General features: G+C 40.8%; 1 protein-coding gene across 7 annotated transcripts in view; it reads left to right on the forward strand.

Moving 5' to 3' along the window:
* WDFY3 (WD repeat and FYVE domain containing 3) overlaps window positions 1–14,382 on the forward strand; it is a 181,372-nt gene extending 166,990 nt beyond the window's left edge. For all 7 annotated transcript variants that reach the window (XM_068682165.1, XM_068682166.1, XM_068682162.1 and 4 more), the window contains 10 exons: window positions 1,177–1,324; window positions 2,779–2,933; window positions 3,386–3,544; window positions 4,967–5,146; window positions 6,239–6,421; window positions 6,743–6,839; window positions 7,891–8,220; window positions 9,285–9,396; window positions 9,623–9,820; window positions 10,622–14,382. In XM_068682165.1, the coding sequence (XP_068538266.1) occupies window positions 1,177–1,324; window positions 2,779–2,933; window positions 3,386–3,544; window positions 4,967–5,146; window positions 6,239–6,421; window positions 6,743–6,839; window positions 7,891–8,220; window positions 9,285–9,396; window positions 9,623–9,820; window positions 10,622–10,742 (1,683 nt within the window). In that variant the 3' untranslated portion in view covers window positions 10,743–14,382. The remainder of the gene's footprint in view (window positions 1–1,176; window positions 1,325–2,778; window positions 2,934–3,385; window positions 3,545–4,966; window positions 5,147–6,238; window positions 6,422–6,742; window positions 6,840–7,890; window positions 8,221–9,284; window positions 9,397–9,622; window positions 9,821–10,621) is intronic.
* The last annotated feature ends 5,316 nt before the right edge of the window (window positions 14,383–19,698 follow it).

Genomic DNA, 19,698 nt, shown 5'->3' on the forward strand with positions numbered 1-19,698 from the left:
AGATAAATTTTGAGCTTTGCTCATGAGATGGAAATGTCTTTTTTCCATTTTGCACTCTCAAAATAAAGGTGAAATGAATTATGGTTTGATTAAAAAAAAAAAAAAAAAAAAGGGCATGGGAAAAATGAGTACGTTGCTGCTGTGAAGCACACCGCTTAATGTCGAGGGGAACAATGAAAACAACATTTTAAGGTAAAGTCTGGTATTTAGGTATATCAACGTATCCTGTAATAAAATAATTTCTATATGTACATTTTTTAAAGCAGCTGTAGGAGGTACTGGGTTTGACCACATCTTTTATTGAGAGAATTTGTTGAAAAAGCACTCAGTATTTCTTTTACAAGGATTGACACTTAAAGGTCCTGTACTACTCATGCATAGGTTTATCTTTTATGTGCAGTTTTAAAGTTTTTGAGTACTCTTTAAGTGAGATTACACTAAATTAATATACTTAATGAAGTGGTACTTTGAATTCTTGTTTTTTTGGGGAGGATTTTTTTCCCTTGAATTAGATGTTGCTGTAGGATTTTCTGTTTATTTGTCTTTTATTGAATGATGAAAGTTAAATTTTTTTCATGTCATGAGTTAATTTTTCCAATCCTTGATCTGCTGGAAACTACAGATACATTCAACAATTCACTGGGAACACAAATGCAGGTTTGGAGCTCTAGGCTGTAGCAGAAGCACATGATTTCACAGGAGCCACAAGATATACCAGAACAGGCAACGTGGCAAAAATAAACAGCACAGTAGTGATAAGAGTGACAAGAGGGCAAATGTTAGGATGTTAAATGAGAACATGATTTTGACCAGTTCACTTGAAATTATTGGAGGAAACCTGCAACAGAATTTGACATCATCTTATGAATCATTTTTGGCATCCTTGCTTGCTTTACGTCATCTGCTTTTGCAGCTGGAGGTAGCTTTAAAAATAATTTGCTCATTATATCCTAGTTGTTTTTTGTATTATTTGGTGAAGTCTCATCAAAATGTTTACTATAATTTATTAATAAACACTGAATAATGGTGAGTCCATGAACACTGAGGGCAGTTAAGTAGAATTTACTGATCTGTAGAATTTTGATAAGGTGAATGGGACACTACTGATCTTTTTAAGACAGTGCTCTTGCAAACCTGTAATGTGTGATCATAAGTAATTTTTTTGATGAATTTCAGCTTTTTAAAAAACCACACCCTCCAAAGCGTGTTAGAAGCCGACTGAATGGAGAGGTTGTAGGAACCTCTGTACCCCCTGGTTCCACAAGTGACAAGATTTTTTTCCATCATTTAGACAACCTACGACCATCTCTTGCACCAGTGAAAGGTAAAACAAACCACAATACTTATTTCTGTTTCTTTCACAGAGCTTTCAGAGTTTCAACGAGAGTGTTTTTCAATATTTTGTTTAGTTTTAACTTTTATTCATAATGCTTGTAAATTTGAGAGAAAGAAATTTAAAATACCCCAATGGTCCAAGGTTATTATTACTTAGCTTAAAGTATACTTGGAAAGTGCCAAATCTGTGCCAGTTGGCAGTAACTTCTTAAAAGACACGGATAAAATGGGGCCTAAGCACCTTTTCCAAGTTTTAATGTGGAAAAAAGTGTTTGAAGCAAATTGCAAAGGTGTCTGAAGGATATTCAGTGTACTTTGTTTCTGGGCCAGCAGAGGCTTCGCTGTTTATTTGCTATAGCAGAAGGATTGTTTTTCTCAGTGCCAACAAATACTGAGAATGTCGGCAGGAATGGTTGGTTGCTGCCGTGAGACCAAAAAAGTGGGTTTTGACCTCATACGTGATATTGCAGTGAACAAAAGTTAATTGTCCATGAGGTAGGTAAATCCTATGCAGTGTTTTATGTCATAGATGTTTAAATGAATGTGTGTATTGTGTAAAAAGAAAAGGATGTACCATTACACAGAACGTAGCAGGGCTATACTTGAGGACAGGAAACAGGAAGCCTGTATTTGCAAAATTAGATAAATAAATAGCTAAGTAATTAGGAATGTAGACTGTGGGATATTTGTCCAAGATCATGGAATCATCTAGGCTGGAAAAGACCTCTAAGACCATCTAGTACAACCTCTAACCTAGCATTGTCAAGTCGCCCACTAAACCATGTTACTAAGTTCTACATCTACACGTCTCTCAATGACCTCCCAGAATGGTGACTCAACCACTTCCCTGGGCAGCCTTTTCTAGTACCACACAACCATTTTAGTAAGGAAATATCTCCTAATATCCAATGTAAACCACCCCTGGTGCAACCTGAGGCTATTTCCCCCTATCTTATCCCTTGGAGGTTGGGAGGAGAGCCCAATCCCCATCTCACTATGGCATCCTTTAAGGTAATGGTAAAGTACCATAAGGTCTTTCTTGAGCCTTCCTTTATCCAAGCTAATCAACCCCAGCTCCCTCAGCCACTCCTCATAAGGCTTACTTTCTAGACCCTTCACCATCTTCGTTACCCTTCTTGGGACACACTCCAGCACCTCAATGTCTTTTTGTAGCGAGGGGCCCAAAATGATGTTGGCATCAATACAAAAGAAAAAAAAAAAAGTAATATTTTAATTGTGCTGAAAATGGTGCAATCATTTCTAATGAGAAATGTCAAAGAGGTAATGTCTGTGCGACGTTAAGCTTGAAGGACACTTCATGCAGCATTGCAGGTGGGACCAGAGCAATTGTATAATCTCTGGCTTTTGTAGAGCATCAGGTATTTAATGGGATCAGATAGTTTCTGTCTTCGCATTCAGTAAAAGATAACTCTTCTTTTCTAGAGCTCAAGGAGCCTGTGGGACAGATCGTGTGTACTGATAAAGGCATTCTGGCAGTAGAACAAAATAAGGTTCTCATCCCACCTACTTGGAATAAAACTTTTGCTTGGGGCTATGCAGACCTCAGCTGTAGACTGGGTACCTACGAGTCAGACAAGGTTTGTCATCTGAAATTGGTTTTAGCGCTGAAAGCAATCAACTATTCAATAGTGAAAGAAATCCAGGAATGGAAACTTAGTTTGCATGTCAATGAAATAATATTTGCTTGTACTGTGTATGCTTTATTGCCCCCATCTGGTTGTCTTCATGAGAACATGAGCAGAATGACATAAGCTAATTCATAATAATTTTTAACAAGCCTGAAAAACAAACAAACAAAAAATCAAATTAAAGAATGCCAGTAAAATTCACCAATTCATCTCTTATGTTCTCTCAGGAGCCATTTTATGGCTGAAGCTGGAATTACTTCTGTTTGTGGGAAACGTAAAAGAGGCAGCAACGATACCTTAGTTACTTAATGGTCCAGCATTCATTGGGTGGCACTCGGGCTTTTATTTTTTCCTACCAAGTTCCAATTCTGCAAGTAATTCTTTGTTTTCTTTACTTCCAGGCAGTAATTGTTTATGAATGTTTGTCAGAATGGGGTCAGATACTGTGTGCCATTTGTCCCAACCCCAAACTAGTTATCACTGGGGGAACAAGCACAGCTGTGTGTGTGTGGGAAATGGGCATCTCCAAAGAAAAAGCTAAAGCCCTCACACTAAAACAGGTAAAGTACAATGAAGTTGCGTATTAGGCAAACTATGTTCCAAGATCCAAGGAAGTATGAAAGGAGTATTGCGTGCTCAGTAAGCTTTGGAACAGTGAATCAAGTAGACGTTTGGAAATCTAAGTAGTCACGGTACTGATCTACATTGAAAATTGGCAAACTGTGTCTTTAGAATTGCATTGGTTTGAGGATAGTTGACCACTATGAGCTTTTTGGAGATGCAGAGAATTAGGTAGCAATGTTAACAACAGTATAAAGATGTATTTTGCGTGAAATAATCTGTGTTATTGTAGTGCTGCCCCCATCTGAAAACTGTCAGGGATGGCAGTGAAGGAGACTGTCTCAACTGTTCATTTTCCTTTTTCTAAGTACTTCTGTCTTTTCTTTTGGAGTTGTTATGTTTAAATTAAATTTTTGGTCAAAACTTTGCGCTTTCTGACAGTAATATGGTATTTGTTGAGCATAGTATACTTGTTCAGGATAACTTTATATTGTTGTTTCTTTGTTAATTCAAGACATTATCTTTTTATACAACAAACAAGTACCTATGGTTTTGTCAGTTGCAGTTAAGTACAGAGGAAGTCTTGTGTGTCTATTAAAAAAAAACCAACATAAAACAAAAAACATCACCAACCCACCACCACCAAAAAAATAAATAAATCTCAAAGTATTCTAGAAGGTGTGTGTCATTGTTCTAGGTAGTCAGATTATAAGTGCTATTGTTCCTGGTAGCATCTTAAAAATAGGATTTTCTTTTTCCTAGTGGAAAGCTTCAGCTCAAACTAATCAGAAGAAATTTAGAGAATTTTTAACGATCTTCCCAACAATAGTCTACAACAATAGCTGTCCAAAGCTGTGTTTCCAAACCTTTTTGCTTATGCAAGATAAAACACCATAACCTGAGTTTCAGGGTAGTGTAATTAAGTTGCTTTGCTTTCATCTTCTTGCAGCAGTGGGGTCAGAGTAAATGCAAGACTGGTCGCTGCAGCTTATCTGATGACTTGTAACTTGATAAATGCGAAAAATCCAACTGTATTCCAAACTCCTGTTTCAATGGTTAGTTGAGGCCTAAAATCTAAAAGATGAGTCTTCTCAAAGCAGCTGCTTGTAACTTTCTCCTTGCAATTAACCTTGACTTTTTGATTATAATTTTGGCTTCTCTTCCTTCGTCTTCTCTCAAACATCAACAGATGTTTAAATAGGAGCCGTTTGATATTTACAGTGAAATCCTGTTTTCAGAAAATGACTCCTATTAATTTCAGTTATGGAAGTAGTCGCAACTAAATACTTCCAGTCTCAGTCCAGTTGGATCTTCTGATAGGTTATTGATGTTTACTTTACCTGAATCTCTTCAGGTGTAATGTAGTCATTTTTGTGCTCTCTCCTGATTGCATTATGTTCCTCCTTGGTTCTGTTTTGCAGGCATTACTGGGTCATACTGACACTGTCACATGCTTAACAGCATCGCTAGCTTATCACATAATTGTGAGTGGATCACGGGATCGCACCTGCATCATTTGGGATTTGAATAAACTCTCATTTCTAACGCAGCTTCGAGGTCACAGGGCTCCAGTTTCAGCACTCTGTATAAATGAATTAACGGTAAGATACAAGCACCATTCACCCAAGTGTGGTGGGAGCAGTAGGCAAGAGTCAGAAATTATTAACATGAAGAAAAGCAGACTAGGCTATTCCGTTAATATGGGGAAAATTGATAACTCACGTTAAAATGAATGACCTGTTTTAGGGAATAATCTGCATCTTTTGTCCAGAGGAGCACATGGGTTTGTTCCATGCAGAGCGACTAAAGCTTGGCAGAGCTTGTTAACAGTGCTGGCAGCAGTGTAACTAATGCAGTGTTCAGAGTGGTTTGTCAAACCTGTCATGGGAGCGAGGAGACTATTATATATGACCTTGGGTGATTTCTGCTCTCTTAGGCTTAATTCAAAGGAAGCAGAAGGTGCATTAGATGAAGCTGTGGTGACAATTATAGCAGAAACAGACATATCCTAAGAGCTCCTCTCTCTGAAACTCTATAAGTTGCATTTTGCCATTTATCCAGTGCCCATGAGCATCAAAACATTTGCCTGAGATGAAGCCTTTCTTAGTTGGTCCATCTGATCTGGATGGACCATGCTTCATCTGGAGCAATCTAATGGATGAAATCTAGATAAAATGGTGCTGAAATGACAAGAGGGGGGTAGCAAGAGGTACAGTTTATTAGCTGCTCATCATTGCTGTAGTGTTGCCAGTATAGTAAACCACAGCTACCATATTCCTTTCGCACTAGTTGAAGTTGGGCCTTCTTTTGCTCCTCTTCCAATAGAGAAACAAATTAAATTAAAGGCAGTATGTATCAGTGAAAAAGAGTGAAGGCACCATGAGCTAGGTCATTTAATTGGGAATGGCAAGTACTTAAAATATACTGTTGGCTGCTTCTGCTATGAAAAGTGGAGGAATTGGTCTGTTCATTATATGCTGTAAATATAATGGCCTGGTTGTAACTAGGTCTGCTTTTGTACAAACAGTTTTTAAAAATGCATATTGTTCTCAAGGTTTTTTTAGGTGGTCAAACTCAGGAACTACTGAAAAGTTCCTGGTGAGATGTTTTAGTAAATAAGTTCAGCTTATATTTTTGCTTAATTAAAACCCAAGACTTGTATTGAAACATGAAGATGTTACTGGTCTTTTTAGGGGGATATCGTATCATGTGCTGGCACTTATATCCATGTATGGAGTATTAACGGCAGCCCTACCGCAAGCGTGAACACTTTCACTGGTCGAAGCCAGCAAATCATGTGTTGCTTTGTGTCAGAGATGAATGAGTGGGATACCCAGAATGTCATAGTGACGGGACATTCAGATGGAGTTGTCAGGGTAGGTACCAGGAATCACTGTTTGGAAAAATAAATTTATGCCTTTGTAATAGTAAATAGGTAAGTCATGTCTATCCAAGACAGGGTCTTGGCTAGTATCAAAAGCAGTCCTCCTATACTGGTATGCTCCACCTGTCCAGTTCATGCACATGCGTAGATGTCTTCCTATACCCCCTTGAAAACAGGACTTAAAATGGTGATGTGACCTGCCTGTTGTGCTACCAGTGTTTGATTCTCATAATTCCTCTTAACTCTAGAAGTAGCTAGGAAGAACTCTTAAGAGTTCGGTATGTGTCAGTTGCCTTATCCTCTGTCCCTCCAGTTCTGGCGGATGGAGTTTTTGCAAGTACCAGAAACACCAGCTCCAGAGCCCGCAGAGGTGCTGGAAATGCAAGAGGATTGTCAGGAAGCACAAATAGGTACGTCTCCTACCCACAGTTTGGTATTTCCTTCTTAACTGATCACTTCTATATGTAGGTAAAATCCTATGTAGTGCAGAACAGATGATAGATGTTCTTCTCTCAGTGGAGAATATAAGTCCTTTAGGCATAACAGACAATCCGAGTTTTCATTTACCACCTTTCTTATGGTAGTTTCATATTGTAATGAGTAAGGAAAATCATGGCCATCATGCCCTTTATTTTGGGAGGGGGGGGGGGGGGAAGTGGGGGATAAGGTCCTTTCTTGGATTATTTCTCTGTCAGCCAACCCAGTGGATGTATGTTGCCATCGTCTCAAAGCTATACATTTCTTTATCTTGAAATAAAACGATAGCACAACAGCAGAGTTAAGAACAACACAATGTTCTATCAGTAGATTAGACAAATAATGCTGGCTTCTGTGAGCTTAAGAACTTGATCTGTGCTTTATGGACATTGGTTTAACTCATCTTTCTCTTTTTGTCTTCATGTTGAAGATATGATCTGGATGTGGATCCTATGATACTCATTAGTAATTGTTATATAAATAAAGCTCAGATGTTCAGTGTCACTGGGAATATCAGCATCTGGGACAGTTGCATTTTTACAAGCAAAGCTTGTTGTTAACATGTCTGCATGATGGTTTTCAGTCAACCCGAGTCTCTCTATTGATGTATACTTGCATAAAGTTTCCTTAGTAGCAGGAGGACCTTTTTTCCTAACTTAAGTAGTTTTGAAAGTTTTGCTCGTTGTTTCTTTCATAGCGTACCGCAGAAGAACTATTGTAGGAACTACCTACAGCTAAGGAATGCTGTATTCTGACAGACCAGTGCAAAAAAATGATGAACAGCATAGTGGTTCCTGCTGGTATTTACAGTGGTGGGAGACTGATCTCTTGCAAAGGCTATGAGATTTCAGCATGTGGTTTCCCTCTGGTCGTGCTGTAGTGGCACCTGTTGGGTTGTCTGTAGTGGAGCAGCAGAACAGGATAAAAGCTCACTTTATAAGCAGTTCTGCTAACAACATCGTCTCTCCTGTTGCATGAATTCAGGGCAGGAAGCCCACGAAGAGGACAGCAGCGACTCTGACGCAGATGATCCGTGCATCGACCAGGATGTGAAAGCTCAGGAGAACCAGAGTCAACCAGGCAGCACCAGCCACAGACCTAGGTCATCATCAAATAGAGTGGCAGCAGCATGGTCAGCAGACAGTGGCTCTGACGACTCCAGGCGTTGGTCAGACCAGCTCAGCTTGGATGAGAAAGATGGCTTTATCTTTGTGAATTATTCTGAGGGACAAGGAAAAATGCATCCCCATGCTCAGGTTAACCACCCGCACCCCAGCTATGTTGAAGCACGGCACTATAGCAAGCTTAAACCAGGTAAAACAAATTGGGCATGCTTCCTTGGTCAGAAAAATATGCTGTCAGCATTGACCTAAAAGGCAGTGTCTCTGCAGCTTTGAGCAGTGTTGGCTGATAAATTACAAAAGGATCAATGAAGAGAAAAGTTTATTTACTGAGGTTGCATTTTGTTTGATTTTTTTTTCCCCTGCAAAACTTTGGTGGATTTGCCCTAGCTGGCAGCTAAGCTGCTCACTCACCATCCCTGCAGCAGGATGTGGGGACAGAATAGTAAGAGCAAAAGCAAAGAAATTCATGGGTCAAGCTACGGATAGTACAATAAGTAAAGTAAAGAGGAAGAAAAAACAGAACAAGTGGTACAAAGGCACTTGCCACCTCCCACAAGAAGACTGATGCCTGACCAGTCCCAGAGCAAATGGCTGCTTTACTAAAAAGTGCCCTCCGCTCAGTTCTATGGCTGAGCATGGTGTTACCTGACATGCAGTATCCCTTTGGTCCATTGGGGTCAGCTGCTGAGTGTTTGTTCCCTCCCAGCTTCTTGCATACCCCCAGACTATTGGTGGGAGTACACTATATGGTGGGAGGAGGAAGAATGGGGAAAAAAGAGAAAACCTTAGCACTGTGCAAGTACTGCTCAGCAGTAACCAAAACACTGGTGTTTCTTCAATGCTATTTTAGTCACATAACCAAAGCACAGCACGATATGGGCTGTTATGAAAAAAAATGAACCACAGTCAGAAATATTAATCTGGGCTATTGCAGGGAAAACACTCTCAGTCCTGTCAGGCTTTGTGTCTGGGTTTCACTGTATATGTCACCTTCTTTGCAACTACCAGCTGGACCTGGGGAAATGCGAGGCTGTTGGCTTTATATTGTGTTCTCTACTTTTGTGCATGCATCAAGGAGCAGCCGTTTTCCCTGAGTGAAACTTGAGTCTCAGAGAGTTGTCAGTCTCTGGAGAGAGAAAGATTATTCCTTTCTCCAAAGTCACATGTCTGGTTATGTTGGGGAGGAAGGGGGTAACAAAAACGAGAATAAGCAAATTTGTTTTTTTTCACCTTCTACTTCCTGCTCACTTCTAGGATACAGATGGGAGCGTCAGCTAGTGTTTAGGAGCAAACTAACTATGCACACAGCATTTGATCGCAAAGACAATGCACATCCAGCAGAAATCACCGCACTTGGCATCTCTAAGTGAGTATCTCTCAAAAGATTACCTGACACTTTTTTTGGCATTGTTGGGAGATGTAGTATGAAGCAGACAGCATTCTTAGCATAATGCTGTTCTGTGGTTCTTTAGGTTAGAGCAGTAGGTGATATCTTGGTCATAAAATGTCATTTAATATTCTGACATCTAAAACCAACTGTTTATGTCTGTGAGCTCTAGTTGTTAAGGGAATGCTTTTCTTTTTTCTTGCAGGGATCACAGCAGAATTCTTATTGGTGATGGTCGCGGCAGAGTGTTCAGCTGGTCTGTGAGCGATCAGCCAGGCCGATCTGCAGCTGATCACTGGGTGAAGGACGAGGGGGGAGACAGCTGTTCCGGCTGCGCTGTCCGGTTTTCACTCACTGAGAGGCGTCACCACTGCAGGAACTGTGGACAGCTCTTCTGCCAAAAGTAAGTCAGCCACAAGTCTCTTGCAGACTCTTTTTCATATAGAATTTTAGACTGGTTAAAGTTGTTGCATACCACCAAATTCTTCTAACAGACTGACATTTCCCTTACCAAAACAGAACTGATGAATAAAAACCATCAGTGCTTTGAAATTTCCAGGCAGGAGATGGTAAAGGCAGATAAGCCCCTTTATAAAAAAAAAAAAACAGTTAAGTTTTCAGCTGACAATAAGTGTCAACTGAGAATGAAATCTGGTACCAGTTTTGAAAGTTCCCTTTCGCCCATCTAGGGAGACAAAGTCTTGAACTCTAGCCATAGTATCTTAGCAAAGGAAAAAAAAAAAAAAAAGCTTTTTTGGCAAATAGCTCATCTTGTCAGTCTAGAAGCAACACAGTCAAAATGCAAACAGTGCACAGGACTGTAAGGATGCTGATTTCAGTAACATGCAGTCTCAGACAGCAAAGCATGTAACACAGGATATGCTCCTAGCCAGGAGCAAAGGTGGAAGTCTCTTTTCTTGTCCAGGGGGTTGGAGACAGTACTTTCATCTATGCAGCCATACTTAGAGTCTAAAATAGTAAGGATGATTCTTTGGAAGCTACCTCACGTGCAGTCGTATTATTGATGCTGTGGTGACCGTACAAGTTAAATCCTGCTTCTGCCAGGCTGCGTTCTATTTCTACATCAGAATTTGTTTGGATGGTGTTCTGGTATTTGAAGTCATGATAATTTTTTTTTCAACTGGGAAAAAAAATGGTCTGTCTGGGAGAGGACCAGAGATAACAGCAGTGTTTTCCTCTACAGGTGCAGTCGGTTTCAGTCTGAAATCAAGCGTCTGAAGATTTCATCGCCAGTCAGAGTCTGCCAGAACTGTTTCTACAACTTGCAGCACGAGCGGGGTTTGGAGGAGGGGCCCAGGAATTGATAGGGTATTGGCAAACGAAGAGCCCATCCAGCCCCAAAGTCACTACAAGAGCTCATGAGAGTACTGTGCTGTGATCAGAAGGGATTAGAATATTGTCTGTTTACACTTAAGATTATACTGCTTTTTAAGCACTGAAAGAATAAGGGATCACTGAATTGATTTGTGTTGATGGAAGGTGAATGATGAGGTTAACAGCATATTTAAGTGAGAGCAAGGCCCAGTAAGACATAGTTGATAACATCAAATACAATAGAATTGTCAACCTCTAACTCTGTTGACATGGTATAAAGAAAATCCTCACTTATCCTAAACGTCAGTTCTTGTCTTGTTTTTGTAGAGCTAGTTATCTTTACCGGGGCAAGAGGGGAGGGGAAGGCTTTTTAGAAGATAGTTGTAAATCTGCCTTCTTCGCAAGCAACTGTGTAGTTAGATACACAGTTATATTATATGTAAATAGATATAATGGCCTTTTTATCTAAATATGAACTTAACTGCCTGTTACACGGGATTTCAGATTAACCGCTATACTTTGTGTGGCATCTTTATCTCATCTATCAACTTAAATATGAATGTTTAAATAACAACAACAAAAAAAGAAAACTCAAAGGCATTATGTGTATTTCAGTTAAAAATCCAGTCTGTGCATGTTTGTTCTTACTGTTGCCCACAATATCTTTATTTAAAAAAAAAAAAGGCTATTCATGGGATTACATGTTTTTCTTTTCAAAAGAAAAAAAAATTTTGAAAATAGTACTTGGAATATTTTATTCTAGCTGTAAGATAACCAGGAACTAAAATTGTACACTTCGGTTGCATTTTATACCAAACTGTTTACGACTTCGTGTTGTTCATATTTAACAAGGCCTCTTTTATACATATGTCAGAGCTAAAGTTTTGTTAATGACTTAATGTTCATTAGCAGCTGATTCATGCAGTGCAAGAACCAGCTTTTACCTTATTTAAATGAATAGCAATTGGCTTGCATACAGGTACAGAATTAATTTCTTGTGCATAGAATTTAACCTCCTGTCCCGTAGCTTATTTGCAAAAAAATGTTTGGAACAACATAGTTGTTGCTCTGAAACAGGTTAGTGCTGGTCCTGGCAGAAATGCTTCTCAGAGCTATCTTCACATGTCAGCAAATGGCATGAACTCGAGGACAGCAGTAGATTTCCATTACCATTTTTAAAGTTTTAATATGAATTAAATTGCAGGTTTTGTTTGTTTGTTTTTTACTACTCTCACTTGTTTTGCACTACATGTGGGATAAAGTAGAGACACGGACATCCACTGAGATTGGAACACATGCATCAGATAGGCCCATGGACTACTCTCCAAAGGAGGTCTTGACAGTGTTTTTTTTGTTTGTTTGTTTTGTTTCTTTAATGTATATGTATGTATTTTGTAAATGAGTGATAAACTGATATAGATCTAGGTACGTTGGCAGTGGATTCTTCTAAATAACAGTAAGGATATGACCCAAGCCAACAGAAGACAAGTGGCTCCGCTAGAATGTCATTGAGTGTCTTTGCTCCAGATGGTGAGATTGTTCTTCACTGGAGTGAATTGGGTGGACTCTGGTCCCTGGACTGCAGGTGGTTAATGCTGTTGTTGGAATTGCAGAATGGAAAATACGGGATCCTCCGTGGTAGCATGAGCAACTTCCAGAGGGTTGCCAATGCCAAGGGGGCACACTGTCTTCTCTTGACTGGGGCTTATAGGGGAGAATAATTTGTTAATCCTGACCACTTACTCTTTAACCTGGTATCACATGTTTATGCACTGAAGGTTAAATATGTATTTTGATACAAGTTTGTTTATTATGTATGTGCTGGTCTGTAAAATGAGATAAATTACTGTTTTGGTATGTATACTAGGTCCCCAAATGAACAGAAAGACTACTCAGCAGTGTGCAAGGGCTCTAGAGTAAAAACAGGTTTGATTAAATGAGCTGACCCAAATAGATCCTTCTGGATCCGGACTGTGATGATGATGAAGTAGCTACGTTGCATGGCTCCCTTGGCAGATCTATTGTTAAAACCAGAGGGGGGAAGTCCTCAAATGTGTGTGGAGTGTTTGAATGTCTGTATCCAGATGTTCCCTCTAACATTGCCTTGACCCTTCACAAAATGATGCAAAACCAGCATAGTTCAGAAGATAGGCTGGTAGCGTACACTTTTTCTGTTGGAAGAAAAGGCTATTTTAACAACTACTAAATGCCTTTGAGTACTCAGAGATTCCCTCTCCCTGCCTCCAGTTTTCAAATCAAAACCAAATTTAAGGAAGAATTAATTTCCACAGACTAGAGCTTTTACAGCCACATTATTAAACCCTAATAAAAACAGGGCTACTGTGACAGTAACTCTGATATACTCTAAACATGGAAAGAAAAATCTGGGAGAGAGTATTAGTGCAGGCTCATGAAGATCATGGGCTGTGGGGTGGTGATATGGTTGATGGTGTTTGACCACATAGGCACGTTGTATGGTTGTTGATCTGGGTGTTTTACTTTTGTCAGCGTGCTAAAATCAAGGTTGTTATGCCTTGCAAAGTCTGTAACATAGAGTTTAGTCCAAATTTGCATTTTGCAAACTGATAACCACGGCTTTCTGACTTAATTCTTTGGTTGAGCTGTTCCAAATACACATTCTTACAAGTAAGAGGTGTGGAAGGGAAAAAAAAAAAAAAAAAACAAAACAAAACACCTGCTGGTATTCCCTCTGGCAACTGGTGCTGTGGGCAACCGCTTTGTTCACTTGGGAGTGGTTTTTCTTTTCAAGGTTCTAATGCAAATACTTTGTTTTCCATGTAAAAATTTGTTGCGCAAAAATATACTCATGTACACTAACATCAGTAGACTGTAATCTCTGCAAGTACCTCACACATCTTCACCTGCCTTGTTCTTTGTAGGATATTTACTCATGTACTCTTAACATTCATATGTAGTGTGCAACTGTAATGTCACGCTTATGAGAGCAGTTGGCTGCCTCCAGCCTACAGTCATCAATTCAATAGCAAAACACTTTAGATAAGTTATTTTGCACTTTCTTATGTATAAAATTAGTAGATACTTATATTTGCTCTGTATCATTTAAAGACTTCTTTTGTTTCAGTAAATGAACTGTGTATAAAATATTTATGCAGTTACAACTGTTTTTAGAAAGTATTTTTAATTTCAGCAAGTTTGGTTACTTGTTGCATGACTATTAACAGAGCTGACTTTTTGTGTCAGTACAATGTATATTTTTTTTGTCCTGTTATTAACTTGTAAGCCCTAGTTAAATGACCATTTATTTGTACAGCATCAGGAGTAAATTGAAGATAACTGGCTAAGACTGGAGTGTGGAATTTTGTACTATATTGTAGAATCCAATATCTGTTTTTTGGTGGTTATGTAAAAGGCCTGACGATTTACTATCTAGTGTGCAATCTGTGATATCTGAATGTTCATTGTATATTTGTCTCCAATGCAAAAAGGTAGAGTAACACAATTACAATACATGATTAAATGCAATAGTTCAGGTACTTAAGTATTTTTTTTCATTTCAAATAAATACCTGCTATTTACCACCAAAAAGCTGTTTTGCATTTGTTAGAAAGAAGCAACATTTGCAGCTGAATAAACATTTTTAAAATGGGAGTGGTAATTGATGAGTACCATGTTTCTTTATCCTCAGAAAGAGTAAATTGCTACCATTTGATACAGTTTTGTTTTCTGAACACCGATACATTCATCCACAATGATGCAGTGTTGATATTGTGAATGTCTGTATAATTGGTTTTGGTTTATGAGTGTCATTTTAGTTTGTGAAGCCAGCAGAATTTGATAGTGTTTAGAAGAGTAGGCAGTACTGATCCAGGGAAGGCAGACAGTAAAGAATGATTAAAGTCAAACTCCATGATGACGTGGCAAGAGGAGGAAGTATTAAAAACTTAAATAATCTTCCTCACGGAGAGGACAACTGCTAAAGCAGAACTTGACCTTATCTGGTGAGATACAGATAAAGATCCCCAAATATATATGTTTACTAATTCTTCAACCCATTTTTAAACTATTTTCTGACTTGGTAATGCTAAAGAAGGTGGGTTTTCACTGTGGTAGTTACTTACATAGCAATGCTGGCTGCTAACATTTTTTCTCTACTTAAAAACCAGGCTTCGATGAAGTTGGACCTACCGTGTTCCTTGGCTGATTAACACATGCTGCATTCTCGGTATTTATCAGTAAGTGTATTATTTGGCTGTAAAAGTCATTTCTACTGATGATTTTAACTGTCTGTGCTTACTGCATTAAATGTGAACTCATTTCATGAAGGCTTGGTGGTGTGTGGGGGGGGGGGGGGGGGGGAGTTCAGAGTGTAAGTGTGCTCTTGGGTACTGGTTCTTTTGGGGTCACTGCCCTCTCTGTGGAGGGTGAGATGCCCGCCTACCCTTAGTTCCAGGATGGTCTGTGTGGCAGAACCTCTCGCTGTATGATATTTAAACCTTTTTTTCTCACTGGCAAAAATGAGTTAGCTCTCTTCATAGATTGGTTAAAACTTGTGCTTAATTTCATTTTGACTGATGCAAAGAACTTGTGGTTAGTTGCATAAAAAAATTTTAGAGCTTTTCTTCTGTCTTCAAGACGTATGTTCCCATGAACTCAATCTAGTCTCTTATGGGTTCTTTTGGGGATAGTCTCTGTTTTGTTTGTTGCTGGTGGAGATGAATTCTTTTGAAAGCTTTTACTGATGGCTGTGTGATAACTTGGTGAAACCCCGCTCATAAGATGAGGCTTTGGGTGCTGAAAGTCTTCATCTTGAACCTGGCTGGCTTGAGTATCTCTGCCTGCTTCTCTCAGTCATGCAGTGGAGTAAGCGGTGGTAGGAGTGAGAGATAACACTGGAGCACAGTCACACAGCTGTCTAATTTGTAGTCTTTGTGTGAATATTGTTATTTGAACTGGCTACATAATCCGATATCAAAGTAAATTAAATAAGAAGAAAGGCTTGAGAAAGGTTCAGTGCATTATAATAGATAGTTTTTTCTAGCTGTGGGAAAAAGTGTTGTGTGAAATCTGTTGTAAACTTCTTTTTTGACCTTAAACTGAAACTGGTAAGATGCACCGGACTGAAAAGTTGGTGAAAAAATCAAGCTCCTCTGATCAAAATTCAGTAGCTACTTCTGCAGTTTGCCTAAAAAAGGGCCCTCGTAACTGTAACTTCAGTGGTAGGGCTGAGCAACATGCAAGGATAAATGAAGGTGAGCTAACACCTGCTTTGGAAGGTCCTTATTAGCATAAGGAAATGTAGCAGGCCTTCCTCTGTGACCAGGGGGATTAGCATTCCTTTGCACTTGCCTGCAGTCAGCTGGAAGGGGTTAGTCAGAGCCGTGCCCATTCAATTAATAACTGATATATTCAGTTATTATTTCCCTTGGCACTTCAGCTCATTGTGGTGGACAGGCTGCTAGCGTATGCTGAACAGCCAGCTGGTAGGGGACTGAACCAGGCGGTGTCCTTCCAGCGGGATGCGGATTTGCATTACTGCTGGGATTGAGGCATGATGAGTTGCAGTCCTGCTGATGCTGGGCAGCCCATAAAATCCTCATGAGGACAACCACTGGTCTGATCATCCATCAGCAGATGCCTTTAAGGCTACTTGCGTAGGACATAAACCCAAAGGTAGTTCAAGTGCAGTCTCTTGGTCTTCCTAGAAGTTGTGTCAAGCCAGAAGTGGAGTTTGGCTGTTTATTTACAGTAAGCACTTTGTCTTTCACAGAATCCACAGAAAATACACATTTCTTTACTATGTGCTTGTGGGATCTTTTTTTCCTTTTAGCCAAAAAATGACAGAGGCAATGCGGGTGGTCACTTGTGTTTGCTGGGGAGTGCACTGGGCATTATTTCTGGAGGGTTAGGGTCCCAGCCCTGTCTTTGCCTGTGCTGGGTGGCCTCAGACGGTGTGTGACTTGGGCAAGAGCAGCTCTGATGCTCACACCCACCCACCCACAGACCTTGGGAAGACTTCACCGTACGGCTTACCACGCTCCCTAGCTTCTGGTGGGGGCCTCCAGTGGCTTTCATGGAAAGCATGCACGTAGCTATGTGTAACAGGCTTTTTTTTTTTTTTTTCAAGAAAAAAGAAAGTGAAAAATGTTTTTCAAAGGGAATCAAGGTTTGCAATGGACAACATCCACTGTCCTAATAGTTGAAAACTTTGCATTTCTCTGATAAAGAGTCAAAGTCCTGTTGAGGCATAGTCTGAAGAGAGGGAAAGCATGTGCAGGTTGTGTTTAATTTCTTCCCTCTCTCAGTTTAGACAGTGATGGTGCTCCCCACCTTGCTGAAGGGTCCCTCTACTCCGTTTTCAGGTCAGCCTCCCGCTGCCAAGGCTGCACTATCTCCTGCTGGTCCCAGGCTGTGTGTAACGCCACCAAAGGTGGAGAGGGAAAGCAGGGCTTTGAACTACCAGGCTCCTGTTGCATGAAGCTCACAGGAAGTTCAGTCTGCAAATGCTGTGGGCTTTGAATGTATTGTTTTTTTTTCTCCTGACTGCAGTGAAATTCATCTCAGGTTGCTCTGGTCAGCTTACGGTAAAGAGCAGAGAAAGGTCTGCAAGTGGTAAAAGCAAACTGAGTTTGAGCATGAGCCAGAACACTGGCCAGGTAGCTGTTAGTTCAGCCCACTTTCTGTCTTCCAGGGCCACCCGGTCCTGTCAAAAAATGGCTGTAGTCATGTGTTGGTGACCAGGGAGAGGAAGTGAAGGATGCTGATATTGACTGCTACTGTGCACGGAGAAGGGTTTGGCAAAGCCAGCCTGTCTGGTTTCAAAGCGAGTGGGAATCATAGAATATCCCAAGTTGTGTTACATATGGAGTAATTCGTGTCGAGAAAATGGTTGATATTAATAAAAAAGGGGGAGATTTGGGAATGTGGCCATGGGGGTTGGAAAGCCCCGTGGTTGAGATAACATTAGACTCTTAACGATGAGGCCATCAGGAACATAAAAGAGTTTAGAGGGAACAAAGAAGGGTGATTCAGGAGACTCCATGCAGTCTCAGGGTTGCGTGTTCTCCAGCCATTAAGGCATGGGAGTTTCTGGGTGTTTGCTGTTGCTGTTATATGCAAAGTTGTTTGACAAATGAAAAGTTGTTTTGAAAAGAACTGCTGTGGAGAGAAGGGTATAAGAGGGGAGCCTGCCCTCAAGACAAAAAAAAAAGGCAACGCGATGTAATGAAGCTATGTCGTCAATGGGGAGGCAGAAAGAAGGAATGAAAAGGAACAGGCTAGCGGAACGGAGACCGGGATGGGAACAGGCACATTGATCGCCTCATGAAGATCGGTTCGGCCAAACTCGGCAAACTGCTCAGAGAAGCTCGTACTGAAAGTCGCTGGAAATGGGCGCACCAGAGCTAGAGAGAGGCTCAAGCTGAGAGAAGCAGAGCCGTGCACACAACTGCCCCTCGCTGGTAAGCAGTTGCGCATTATGGGGAATCATACGTCCTTAGGAACAAAGACTGTCCTGGTAACCTTACAGCTTATTCTCCTTATTAACAATCAGACAGTCTATGATCCTGAAATATGGGACCAAATTAATATCAAGGTGTGGGACTCTGCAACTAAAACCGACAAGGTTGCAGTGGGATTGCTCGGCACCTGGCGAGCAGTCTCTGAGTCCTTAAAGAGCCGTGTGAGGCCACAATCACAAACGTGGGGTTTGCAGGATAGTGAGGGAGCTGTGGGCTCCTTTACTGATCTGACTGCTACGCCATTAACCCACCCCCCCACACCGCTATTGCCATCGCAGGCCTTTGCTGTTATACCCCCTGGTGACCTGGAGGTGCCTTTTGACCCAGGCCTCATTGGCCTTGAAAAGAAGATGGATGTGCTTTTCTTTGATCCGGGAAGAACAGGATACATAAGGCCTGAAGGCCGAGTTGCTTGACAACTTAAAGCGAGACATATGGCTCAAAAGGAATGGAAAATGGAGACTTTTAAGTCGTGGAACTTAAAGGATTGTTTGTTACCTTTCCTGGTTGTATGTATGTATAGGCATACTCGGGTTTAGTATGTAAAGCAATGTTCTGTATATTTAGAATGTTTGATGTTTGTGTGTGCGTGTTGGTGGAGCGTGGACTCCCCGCACACTCAGCACTGTTTACTTGCCTTTTATACCTTTTATAAGTATAAATATTACAAAATTCAGATTGAGTTGAGACTTCATTTATAACAGTTGGAAGGGACCCATAAGGATCATCAAGTCTAACTCCTGGCACCGCACAGGTCTATCCAAAAAGCTTTAGTCTGGGATTCAGCAATGTAAGTTCACGATGGGATGGAGGAGATGGCTTAAGTTGGATTTTTCATTGTATCAGGCAGGTTTCAGTATAACCAAATACTGCTCTTAGGCTGCAGAAAGAAATGGATGCTACTCTTTTCAGAAAATGTTATTAATTATTGCCCTTACAGCTAGAGTAGTATTAAAAGTGATTGTGACTGTATAGTGCAGAGAGGTGACAAGTAGCTGTTTTGGCAAGAGGGGTGCTGTCTGGGTGAGAAGGATAGCTGCTGGGACAGGAATAGATGTGGCAAGTTGTCTTGGAGCCGAGTGATTCTCTTAGAGCCTCATCGTTCATTCCTGGGGGGGGGGCGGCTGGTGGGGAGAGGGAAGGCACTGAAACCTATTTTGCTTAAATCAGTTCTCTTCTGGGATGCAAAGGCAGAAGGGTGGAAGGAGTCTTATCCATCCAAGCAGCACGTCCATGTGGGGAGCAGTGATGTGTTTCCTGCTGTGTTTGGGGGCTTGAGGGGTACTGGGAGTGGGGGTAGGGGGGTGGGCTGAGAGAGACTGGCTTGTGGAATGGGTCAAGCAGACCTACAAGGCAACATCCTGTGTGGCACAGGGGGCAGCTCTGGGGCTGTGGTGTACAAAAGCCCTGCTAAGGATGCAATAGCAAAGCCACAGCCTTCTGTGAA

The sequence above is a fragment of the Anas acuta genome, chromosome 4 (genome assembly GCF_963932015.1).
Source record: "Anas acuta chromosome 4, bAnaAcu1.1, whole genome shotgun sequence".
NCBI classification, from domain to species: domain Eukaryota; kingdom Metazoa; phylum Chordata; class Aves; order Anseriformes; family Anatidae; genus Anas; species Anas acuta.